General features: G+C 43.1%; 1 protein-coding gene across 5 annotated transcripts in view; it reads left to right on the top strand.

Moving 5' to 3' along the window:
• LOC144580717 (uncharacterized) overlaps window positions 1–12,486 on the top strand; it is a 100,880-nt gene that overhangs the window by 27,155 nt on the left and 61,239 nt on the right. For 3 of the 5 annotated variants that reach the window (XM_078358959.1, XM_078358958.1, XM_078358960.1), the window contains exon 1: window positions 62–268. The exons of the other annotated variants lie outside the window; for them this stretch is intronic. Coding sequence is in view for 1 of the 3 variants with exons in the window: in XM_078358958.1 (XP_078215084.1) it covers window positions 180–268 (89 nt within the window). In the remaining 2 variants the exon portion in view is untranslated. Of the gene's footprint in view, window positions 1–61; window positions 269–12,486 lie in introns of those variants that run through there. 5 annotated transcript variants of the gene reach the window in all.

Here is a 12,486-nt window from a genome sequence, read left to right as displayed (position 1 = left end):
GGCCCCGCCCTTCACCCAAGCGACCGAGCCAATGGGGCGCAGCGGCTGCTGAGGTGGAGGCGGAAGCAGGTGAAAGGGGGTGGTGTCCGTCCTCCTAAAAGTGTCGGTGCCGCGGTGGGAGCGGGTGGCCCGGTACCCGTGTGCGCCGCCGGGATCCTGCTTTTCATCGCGCCTACCACATGGAACTGGAGAAGGAGCGGGACCCCGAGCACCGGGCCTTCTGCGACCTGGGGCCCTGGGTGAAGTGCTTCGTCGACCTTGCCTGCAGGTAGCCACTGGGGCGAGAGCGGAGGCTTGGGGAGGGGAGCGCGCGGCGGGAGCTCGGGCCTGGGCGGGTGGGGAACCGGCTGCGGGGAAAGGGACGGGGTCGGGGTCGGGGCTGGGGCCAGGCAGGGGGGCGGCCCGAGCTCAGGCAGCGCGGCGGAGGTGGCGGGGCCGCGAGGCCGCCAGGGCGGGATGAGGTGATAGAGTGCAGCTGGGAGGCCCCGGCGGTCGGGGCGGTCGGGCTGTCGGGCGGGGGCTGCGCTGGGCGGGAGCGCGGGGGTCTGAGGAGGTCGGGTCCCGGCCAGCCTGACAGGTTTCCTGGTTCTCGGGAGGCGGGTCGGGGGTGTGGGACCCTGTCCGCCGCACCCGCGAGGCCACCGCTTGTCCCCTCATCCCTGCAGCCGAAGCTTTGGGGCCGGCGCGGACTCAGGAGTCTTGTGTTTCCCATTGTCTTCCTGGTGCTAGGACAGGTGTTTCCGTGGTCAGGCCTCTTTGTACTCCAGCGCTAGTGAGAATTTGCAGACTTAATGGGACGGTGACATTTGCGGGCAAACAGGAGTTTGACTCTACTCTGGAAGAAGATACCGGCACTTAACATATCTGATATCTTGGATTTCCCCTCGTATATTTCAGTGTGCCAGGAGGGGGAAATGGTCTGAGTTTAAGCCTCATTGGAGTAAAGGACCAGTATGTTATGTGTATGGTGGTGGTTTAGGAATTGGGATGCCTTTTAAACGTTGTTATTAGTATAATAGGATAGATACCCACAACAGATTAAAAACACACGCTTTGCTAAATGTGAGCGATTGGTTTGTGTTACTGGTCATTTTAGGTTTTTTTTTTTTTTTTTTATGTTGTAATTGGTTTGTCCTTTACGTTTTATTTTAACGCATTAAATTTTCCTAGGCAAGTTACTTCGAAAAAGGGAGAAATTTACATTTTAAAGGTGGCTGCTGTTTTTTGTTTTTCTTTTTTGGGGGGGGGATTGGAAACATAACAGCAGTTGAAGGAATGATTTCAGAATGGATAGATTACGATTTTAATAGAGACTATGTCTAATATTCAGACCTTTGTTAACATGTTTGTTAACTGTAGTCACATTTGAGTTCACTAGTTTATTTCGACTCACGTATTGTTGATTACATGAACAAGTTAGCACTGGCGTTTGTCTTATTATTGGTTCCAAGCTGCAGGGTGTGGATCTTTCCACTTAGCCTTCTCATGGACGAGATACTCTATCTCATTTGCTCTTAAACCAAAATCCTGTAGCTTTTTACAGGGGAAATAATTATCACATGGCCAAGTAAAACATTTTGAACATGCATTTAAAATGTAGGAATTAGTTTATAGGGGAAAATACATAGATGTGACAAAAAGCTCACATTTGTTGTTGGTGGTTATTCCAAACCAAGGTAATAGGCTGATTAGACCCTCAGATACCGTTTGAGAAACATTGAGTGTCTTTTATGCAAAATTTTTATGTTATTTTCACTTTGGGAAAGGACTTTTAATCTCCTAAGTACCTGCCACCTGAAGTTAGTTAATTGAATAAATTAGGAATAAATTGAATAAATAAGGAAAACATGCAGCGGCACATTTCAAGTATTTAAGAAACGAGAACTAAAAATAACTTGATCCTAGGTTAATATGGAATTTAAGCAGAATTATTACCAATTTTAGATTTTTTTAAAATTGCATTTTAGGTTTTGGGGTACATGTGAAGAACATGCGAGATTGTTGCATAGGTACACACATGGCAGTGTGATGTGCTGCCTTCCTCCCCATCACCTATATCTGACTTTTCTCCCCATGCTCTCTATCCCCAACTTCCCACCTCCTGCTGTCCCTCCCCTATTTACCCCCTATAGACCCTAGTGTATGGTGCTCCCCTCCCTGTGTCCATGTGTTCTTTGTTCAACACCCACCTATGAGTGAGAACATGCGGTGTTTGATATTCTGTTTTATGTCAGTTTGCTGAGAATGATGGTTTCCAGGTTAATCCATGTCCCTACAAAGGACACAAACTCATCGTTTTTGATGGCTGCGTAGTATTCCATGGTGTATATGTGCCACGTTTTCCCTGTCCAGTCTATCATCGATGGGCATTTGGGTTGGTTCCAGGTCTTTGCTATTGTAAACAGTGCTGCAATGAACATTTGTGTGCATGTGTCCTTATAGTAGAACGATTTATAGTCCTTTGGATATATACCCAGTAATGGGATTGCTGGGACAAATGGAATTTCTGTGTCTAGGTCCTTGAGGAATCGCCACACTGTCTTCCACAGTGGTTGAACTAATTTACACTCCCACCAACAGTGTAAAAGTGTTCCTATTTCTCCACATCCTCTCCAGCATCTGTTGTCTCTATATGTTTTAATGATCGCCATTCTGACTGGCGTGAGATGGTATCTCAATGTAGTTTTGATTTGCATTTCTTTAATGACCAGTGATGAAGAGCATTTTTTTCATGTTTGTTGGCCTCCTGTATGTCTTCTTTTGTAAAGTGTCTGTTGATGTCCTTTTTTTCTTGTAAATCTGTTTTAGTTCTTTGTAGATTCTGGATATCAGCCCTTTGTCAGGTGGGTAGGTTGCAAAAATTTTTTCCCATTCTGCTGGTTGCCAGTTCACGCTAATGACTGTTTCTTTTGCTGTGCAGAAGCTGTGGAGTTTGATTAAGTCCCATTTGTCTATTTTGGCTTTCGTTGCCAATGCTTTTGGTGTTTTGGTCATGAAGTCCTTGCCTACGCCTATGTCCTGAATGGTTTTTGCCTAGCTTTTTTTCTAGGGTTTTTATTGTGTTAGGTCTTATGTTTAAGTCTTTAATCCATCCGGAGTTGATTTTAGTGTAAGGTGTCAGGAAGGGGTCCAGTTTCTACTTTCTGCACATGGCTAGCCAGTTTTCCCAACACCATTTGTTAAACAGGGAATCCTTTCCCTATTGATTGTTTTTGTCAGGTTTGTCAAAGATTGGATGGTTGTAGATGTGTGGTGTTGCCTCTGAGGCCTCACTTCTGTTCCATTGGTCTATATCTCTGTTTTGGTACCAGTATCATGCTGTTTTGATTACTGTAGCCTTGTAGTATAGTTTGAAGTCCAGTAGTGTGATGCCTCCTGCTTTGTTTTTTTTTTTGCTTAGAATTGACTTGGTTATGTGGACTCTCTTTTGGTTCCATATGAAGTTTAAGGTGGTTTTTTTCTGTTCTGTGAAGAAGGTCATTGGTAGCTTGATGGGGATAGCGTTGAATCTATAAATTGCTTTGGGCAGTATGGCCATTTTCACGATATTGATTCTTCCTAACCGTGAACATGGAATGTTTCTCCATCTGTTTGTGTCCTCTCAGTGTTTTGTAGTTTTCCTTGAAGAGGTCCTTTACATCCTTTGTTAGTTGTATTCCCAGGTATTTTATTCTCTTTGTAGCAATTGTGAATGGCAGTACGTTCTTGATGTGGCTCTCTTTAAGTCTGTTATTGGTGTATAGGAATGCTTGTGATTTTTGCACATTGATTTTATATCCTGAGACTTTGCTGAAGTTGCTTATCACTTTCAGGAGATTTTGGGCTGAGACGATGGGGTCTTCTAGATATACAATCATGTCATCTGCAAATAGAGACAATTTGACTTCCTCCTTTCCTATTTGAATACCCTTTAGTTCTTTTTCTTGCCTGATTGCTCTGGCTAGAACTTCCAATAATATATTGAATAGGAGTGGTGAGAGAGGGCATCCTTGTCTAGTGCCAGATTTCAAAGGGAATGCTTCCAGTTTTTGCCCATTTAGTATGATATTGGCTGTTGGTTTGTCGTAAATAGCTTTTATTATTTTGAGATACATTCCGTCAATACCTAGTTTATTGAGGGTTTTTTGCATAAAGGGCTGTTGAATTTTGTCAAAGTCCTTCTCTGCATCAGTTGAGATAATCATGTGGTTTTTGTCTTTGGTTCTGTTTATGTGGTGAATTACGTTTATAGACTTGCGTATGTTGTACCAGCCTTGTATCTCCGGGATGAATCCTACTTGATGATGGTGGATAAGCTTTTTGATTTGCTGTTGCAATTGGTTTGCCAGTATTTTATTGAAGATTTTTGCATCTAAGTTCATTATGGATACTGGCCTGAAGTTTTCTTTTCTTGCTGAGTCTCTGCCGGGTTTTGGTATCAGGATGATGTTGGTCTCATAAAATGATTTGGGAAGGATTCCCTCTTTTTGGATTGTTTGGAATAGTTTCAGAAGCAATGGTACCAGCTCCTCTTGGTATGTCTGGTAGAATTCGGCTGTGAACCTGTCTGGACCTGGGCTTTTTTTGGGTGGTAGGCTCTTAATTGCTGCGTCAACTTCAGACCTTGTTATTGGTCTATTCAGGGTTTCACCTTCTTCCTGGTTTAGTCTTGGGAGGATGCAAGTCTGTCGAGGAATTTATCCATTTCTTCTAGGTTTACTAGTTTATGTGCATAGAGATGTTTGTAATGATCTCTGATGATGGTTTGTATTTTTGTGGAATCTGTGGTGATATCCCCTTCATCTTTTTATTGCATCTATTTGATTATTCTCTCTTTTCTTTTTTATTAATCTGGCTAGTGGTCTATTTTGTTGATCTTTTCGCAAAACCAGCTCCTGGATTTATTGATTTTTTGAAGGGGTTTTTGTGTCTCTATCTCTTTCAGTTCTGCGCTGATTTTAGTTATTTCTCGTCTTCTGCTAGGTTTTGAGTTTTTTTGGTCATGCTCCTCTAGTTCTTTCAATTTTGACAATAGGGTGTCGATTTTAGAACTTTCCTTGATTCTCATGTGGGCATTTATTGCTATATATTTTCCTCTAGAGACTGCTTTAAATATGTCCCAGAGATTTGGGTATGTTGTATCTTCATTCTCGTTGGTTTCGAAGAACGTCTTTATTTCTGCCTTCATATCATTGTTTATCCAGTCAACATTCAAGAGCCAGTTGTTCAGTTTCCATGAAGCTGTGTTGTTCTGAGTTAGTTTCTGAATTCTGAGTTCTAACTCGATTGCACTGTGGTCTGAGAGGCTGTTTGTTATGAATTCCGTTCTTTTGCATTTGCTGAGGAGTGATTTACTTCCAATTATGTGGTCAAGTTTAGAGTAGGTGTGATGTGGTGCTGAGAATAATGTATATTCTGTGATTTGGGGTGGAGTGTTCTGTAAATGTCTGCTAGGTTTGCTTGATCCAGGTCTGAGTTCAAGTCCTGGATATCCTTGTTAATTTTCTGTCCCGTTGATCTGTCTAATATTGACAATGGGGTGTTAAAGTCTCCCATGATTATTGTGTGGGAGTCTAAGTCTCTTTGTAAGTCATTAAGAACTTGCTTTATGTATCTGGGTGCTCCTGTATTGGGTGTGTATATATTTAGGATCATTAACTCTTCCTGTTGCATTGATCCTTTTCCCATTATGTAATGTTCTTCTTTGTCTCTTTTGATCTTTGTTGGTTTAAAGTCTATTTTATCTGAGATGAGCATTGCAAATCCTGTTTTTTTTTTGCTCTGCATTTGCTTGGTAAATCTTCCTCCATCCTTTTATTTTGAGCCTTTGTGTATCCTTGCATGTGAGATGGGTTTCCTGGATACAGCACACCAATGGATTTTGGCTTTTTATCCAATTTGCCAGTCTGTGTCTTTTGATTGGGGCATTTAGCCCATTTACATTTAGGGTTAATATTGTTAAGTGTGAATTTGATCCTGCCATTTTGATGCTAGCTGGCTGTTTTGCCCATTAGTTGATGCAGTTTCTTCATTGTGTTGATGCTCTTTACTATTTGGTATGTTTTTGGAGTGGCTGGTACTGGTTGTTCCTTTCTATGTTTAGTGCCACTTTCTGGAGCTCTTGTAATGCAGGCCTGGTTGTGATGAAATCTCTGAGTAGTTGCTTGTTCACAAAGGATTTTATTTTTCCTTCACTTAGGAAGCTTAGTTTGGGTGGATATGAAATTCTGGATTGAAAGTTCTTTTCTTTAAGGATGTTAAATGCTGCCCCCCACTCTCTTCTGGCTTGTAGGGTTTCTGCTAAGATCTGCTGTGAGTCTGATGGGCTTCCCTTTGTGGGCAACCCAACCTTTCTCTCTGGCTGCCCTTAGCATTTTCTCCTTCATTTCAGCCCTAGGTGACTCTGACGATTATGTGCCTTGGGGTTGCTCTTCTCAAGGAGTATCTTTGTGGTGTTCTCTGTATTTCCTGGACTTGAATATTGGCCTGCCTTGCTAGGTTGGGGAAGCTTTCCTGAATAATATCCTGAAGAGTATTTTCCAGCTTGGATTGATTCTCTCTGTCACATTCAGGTACATGTATTAAACGTAGATTAGGTCTTTTCACATAGTTCCATATTTCTTGGAGACTTTGTTCATTCCTTTTTACCCTTTTTCTCTGATCTTGCCTTCTTGTTTTATTTCATTGAGTTGATCTTCGGCCTCTGATATCCTTTCTTCTGCTTGGTCAATTCAGCTGTTGAAACTTGTGTATGCTTCACGGAAGTTCTCATGTTGTGTTTTTCAGCTCCATCAGTTCACTTATATTCCTCTCTAAGTTGTTTATTCTCATTAGCATTTCATTCAAATCTTTTTCAAGGTTCTTAGTTTCTTTGCATTGGGTTAGAACATGTTCTTTTAGCTCACAGAAGTTTCTTATTACCCACCTTCTGAAGCCTGATTCTGTCAATTCATCACATTCATTCTCCATCCAGCCTTGTTTCCTTGCTGGTGAGGAGTTATGATCCCTTGTAGGAGGAGAGCCATCGTGGTTTTGGGTGTTTCCATCCTTTTTGTGCTGGTTTCTTCCCATCTTTGTGTATTTATCCACCTGTCATCCTTGTCGTTGTTGACTTTCAGATTGAGTCTCTGAGTGGACATCCAGTTTGTTGATGATGAAGTTATTTCTTTCTTTTTCTTAGTTTTCCTTCTAACAGTCTGGCCCCTCTGCTGTAGGACTGCTGAGGTCTACTCCAGGACCTGCTTGCCTGGGGGTCACCTGCAGCAGCTGCAGAACAGTAAGGGTTGCTTCCAGTTTCTTCTGGTATCTTTGTCCCTGAAGGATACCTGCCTGATGTCAGTCTGAGCTCTCCTTTATGAGATGACTGTTTGGATATACGGGGGTCAGGTAGCTGCTTGAGGAGACAGTGTGTCCTTTATAGGAGCTCAAGTACTGAGCTGTGAGCTCCATCGTTCATTCAGAGTTGCTGGGCAGGTACGTTTAAATGTGCTGCAGCTGAACTCATAAATCCCCCTTGTTTTCCCCAGGTGCTCTGTCCCGGGGATTTAGGGCTTTATTTATGAGTTTCTGTTGTGCTGCTGGCCTTTTTCAGGGCTGCCCTGCCTAGTGAGGAGGCATCCTAGTCACTGTCTGGCTGCACAGGCTTTGCTGAGCTGTTGTGGGCTCCGCCCAGCTGCCATGTGAACTTCCCTGCAGTCCTGTTTATATGGATGTAGTTAGAACTGCCTTGGCAGTGGCGGCTCACCTCTGTAATGGCAGGCTCTCTCTGTAATGGTGAGCTGCCTGGGCAATGGCAGGCTGCCTCAGCAATGGTGGACTACCTCTGTAGTGGTGGAGTGCCTTGGTAAGGCAATGGCAATGCCCCTCCCCCACAGAGCCAGACCGTCCTGGGTTCAGCTGTACTTGCTGTGAAACTCAATCCAGAGCGTTTCAGATTGCTGTTTTTCTTTGTGGGGGTGGGACCAGCCAAGCCTAATCACTTGGCCGTCTGCCTCAGAGCCTTTTTTTTTTGTCTCCCAGGTGTTCCAGTCGCCTGTTGAAAAGCTGCGGGGATCCGTGTGATTTCCTGTGCAGCGACCCACTGTGCTGGCTGCAACAGCCACTCTGAGATTCGTGGTGCTTTTTTGCCCGGGAATCTCCTGGCCTGTTTCAGTCCCCTTTTCTATCAGTTGAATGGGTGACTCTGTCTTCCCCGAGCTCCAATTGCCAGCTAAAATGGTGCCTGGACCGTGTATTTTGTATGGATAATCGCTGTGCCGTGGTGCTGGGCAAAACAGGGGTGCTGGGCAAAACAGCTGCGCCAGCCAAAATAGCTGTGCTGTTGACCCGTGGGGCTCCTCCACCTGGGAATCTCCTGGTCTGTGGGCAATAAAAATCTATCTGGAAATGTGGTGTCCACTCACCCTCCACGCTTTTGCTGGAAGGTGCAATCCTGAGCTGCTTCTGATCGGCCATCTTGGATCCCAATTTTAGATTTTTTTTGAAACAAGTAGTCTAAAATAAATGGGCCTTTAAACACTGGGGCATGGAAGGAGTACTTTACTGTATGCTTAAGTTCTTTAAATTGACTTTTTTTAAAAAAAGAATTTTGAACCATGTAATAAGCATACACTCTAAAGATTCTCATAGTTATATATCCTACAAGAGCTGCATGTTTGTGCATCATAAAACATCAAGAAGTATATTAAATATATATATAAGTACATGTAAGACTAAAGGTAGCTGGATCTCTTTATAGTTTAAATTTGAATTTAATATGTTGTGACCGAAAGTGTTGTTTCAGTGTGTAGCTGTGGACATAAAGCAGTTTAATGTAGACGCTTGTTAAAGGATAGGTAAAAATAAGACATGCTAATGAGAACAGTAAATAACTTACTTGCTATCTATACAGTGAAATTATTTTAAGAAATTTGTTCGGTTTGGTCAGCCTGTGTATAAACGACTTGGAAAATCAAGTAGTTTATAAACTACTCATTTAATAAATGAATTTACACATCAACTTATTTTGGAAATAGTTTATAAGCAGGCTGATCAAAATCACATGTACATATACATATATAATCACATATACATACATATATAGACTAATTTTCATTTGGAGGGTTGACAAAGCATTGAAAGTTTTTATTTTGTCAAGCTGAAAGAGACTTTAAATGAAAGCTGATTATGGGACACCTCAGTTAGCTTCTTTTGAGTAGTGATTGCCATGTAGCAGTACCAATCAAAGATGGGACTCTTAGGAAAAGATAGTTTCAGCACAGGCCAGGTGTGGTGGTTCACTCCTGTAATACCAGCACTTTGGGAGGCCGAGGCAGGGGGAATCACCTGAGGTCGGGAGTTCGAGACCAGCTTGCCCAACATGGAGAAACCCCATTTCTACTAAAAATACAAAATTAGGTTGGCGGGGGGATGTGGTGATACACACCTGTCATCCCAGCTACTCGGGAGGCTAAGGCAGGAGAATTACTTGAACCCGGAGATGGAGGTTGCGGTGAGCTGAGATAACACCATTACACTCTAGCCTGGACAACAAGAGCGAAATTCTGTCTCAAATAAATAAATAAATAAATAAGAAAGTTTGAAGCCACCTGGCTCACACCTGTAATGCCAGCACTTTGGGAGGCCGAAATGGGTGGATTATCTGAGGTCAGTTGTTCAAGACCAGCCTGACCAACATGGAGAAATCTTGTCTCTACTAAAAATACAAAATTAGCTGGGTGTGGTGGTGCATACCTGTAATCTGAGCTATTCAGGAAGCTGAGGCAGAAGAATCACTTGAACCCGGGAGGCAGAGGTGTGGTGAGCTGAGATTGCACCACTGCACTTCAGCCTGGGCAACAAGAGTAAAACTCTGTCTCAAAAAAAAAAAAAAAAGTTTGAGCCCAGAGAAAAGTTAACAGATTAAAAAAGATTCTGAAGAGAGTCCTCTTCCAGGGTTCAGTGTCAGCACATGGTTTTGGATTGCTTATACTCAACTTTATTCTCATTTCACATCCCCAAATGTCCTAATCCAAACGGAATAAGGTAGAGGTTAAAGAGAGAATCTTGAGGGGCATGTGTTTTCTGTGTGTAAAGTTCCATATTATTTTGGAGCCATAATGATGCAAAGGGCCAGAGTTTAGATTTCTAAAGAAATATGTTCCCCAAATTAGGAGGCTACAATAGAAATGCTGATTTTTTTTTCTTTTTTTTTTGAAATGGAGTCTTGCTCTGTTGCCAGGCTGGAGTGCAGTGGCACGATCTTGGCTCACTGCAGCCTCTGCCTCCCTGGTTTGAGTGATTGTCCTGCCTCAGCCTCCTGAGTAGCTGGGACTACAGGCATGCATCACCACGCCCAGCAAATTTTTGTATTTGTACTAGGGACAGGGTTTCACCATGTTGTCCAGGATGGTCTTGGTCTCTTGACCTCGTTATCTGTTCTCCTCGGTCTCCCAAAGTGCTGGGATTACAGGCATGAGCCACTGCACCCGGCCAGAATAAAAGATCTTTAAATGGAATCATTTAGTTATATTAAAAAGTTTACTTTCAGACCAGCCTGGCTAACATGGTGAAACCCTGTCTCTACTAAAAATATAAAATTAGCTGGGCGTGGTGGCGTGTACCTGTAATTCCAGCTACTCCAAAGGCTGAGGCAGGAGAATCACTTGAATCCGGGAGGCAAAGGTTGAAGTAAGTGGAGATGGTGCCACTGAACTCCCGCTGGGCTACAGGAGTGCAACTCCGTCTCAAAAAAAAAAAAAAAATTTATTTTTGTGTCCTTACTTTTCCCCATTTTCCAATAAATCAATGAAAATTCTGCTACAAACTGATACCAGCCTGCCAGCCAACATTAAGTTAGCCCTCCCTGCCCCTTGGTTTGGTATACTGAGCTCAAATCTAAGGGATCTTGCGGGGCTTCCAGCTCTCCCAGTTCTTAGACTTGTGGCCTTATCTTCATGGTGCCTCCATTTCTTATGTTAAATAGGGATTTTTACACCTACTTAGGGCCTGGCTTACGCCTGTAATCCCAGCAGTTTGGGAGGCAGACACCTGGCAGATCTTTTGAGCTCAGGAGTTTCAGACCAGCCTGGGCAACAGGGCAAAACCCTGTCGCTACAAAAAATACAAAAATTAACCGGGCATGGTGGTGCATGCCTTTAGTTCCAGCTTCTTGGGAAGCCGAAGTGTGAGGATCACTTGAGCCATGATGGTGCCACTGTCCTCCAGCCTGGGTGGTGGAGAGAGATCCTGTCTCAAAAAACCAACCAACCAACCTACTTTGCGCATGAATGTTAGGATGAAGAGTGATTGCACATATGTTCCTGAAATAAAGTCTGTCCTCAGTTATAGCTGTTACCAACTGATTGAAGATGGTACTTTTTTCTTTCAGTGTTTGATAATAAATGCCTTTAAATATAATAAGTTCTTATATATAGTTGTTTATATGTTTAAACATTAATTGTTTTATTTTATTGCTGACTTCATGGCATAGCATATAGATGTGTTCATTTAAAACACTTTTGAGGTTTTGCAAGAGAAACTAATATGGAGAATATTATTTTTTTTTGAGAGGGAGTCTTGTTCTGTCACCCAGGCTGGAGTGCAGAGGTGCAATCTCTGCTCACTGGAACCTCTGCCTCCCAGGTTCAAACGATTCTCCTGCCTCAGCCTCCCAAGTAGCTGGGATTATAGGCACCCACCACCGTGCGCAGCTAATTTTTATAATTTTAGTAGAGATGGGGTCTCGCCTTGTTGGACAGGCTGGTCTTGAACTCCTGACCTCAGGTGATCTGCCTGCCTCAGCCTCCCAAAATGCTGAGATTACTGGCATCAGCCACCGCGCCCTGCTCTAATATGCAGAATACTGTATGTAGGTACTTCCTATATATTAGACTCCCTCTAAGAAGGGTTTCTATGTAAGAATAGTACAAGTGATCTGGAAAGGTTAATAGGCTTGACAGATTTATGTTTCTTAACACTGTAAAAGTAGTCTGGTTGTCCTATGGTATATGCATAGGATATATACCATAGGGGGTTGGTTCCAGGACCCCTATTTCTACCAAAATCCTGGCACACTCAAGTCCCCACTGTGGGCCCTGCAGATCCTGGGTGTGTGAAAAGTTGGGCCTCTGTATATGCAGGTCTGCATTTGGTTGAAAAAGATCCACATATAAATCGGCCCGTGCAGCTCAAACCCATGTTGTTCAAGGGTCCACTGTATCTGAAAATCAAGTCCACAAAAAAAGTTGCCTTGTTTTACAAAATGTTGGATGACTACCTCTCCTGTATCTTAAAAGAAAGTACCATCTATCTACTACCCCACTGAGATAATAAAGCTTTTAGAATAGAACTTAGTGCCAGGTGTGGTTGTTGGCACCTGTAATCCCAGCACTTTGGAAGGCTGAGGTGGGCATATCACCTGAGGCCAGGAGTTTGAGACCAGCCTGGCCAACATGGTGAAACTCCCGTCTCTACTAAAAATATAAAAAATTACCTGGGTGTGGTGGTGTGTGCCTGTAATCCCAGCTA

Source organism: Callithrix jacchus, chromosome 22 (genome assembly GCF_049354715.1).
Source record: "Callithrix jacchus isolate 240 chromosome 22, calJac240_pri, whole genome shotgun sequence".
Classification (NCBI taxonomy): domain Eukaryota; kingdom Metazoa; phylum Chordata; class Mammalia; order Primates; family Cebidae; genus Callithrix; species Callithrix jacchus.
Note: the sequence above shows the minus strand (reverse complement) of the source record. Positions and strands in the feature narration are given on the sequence as shown.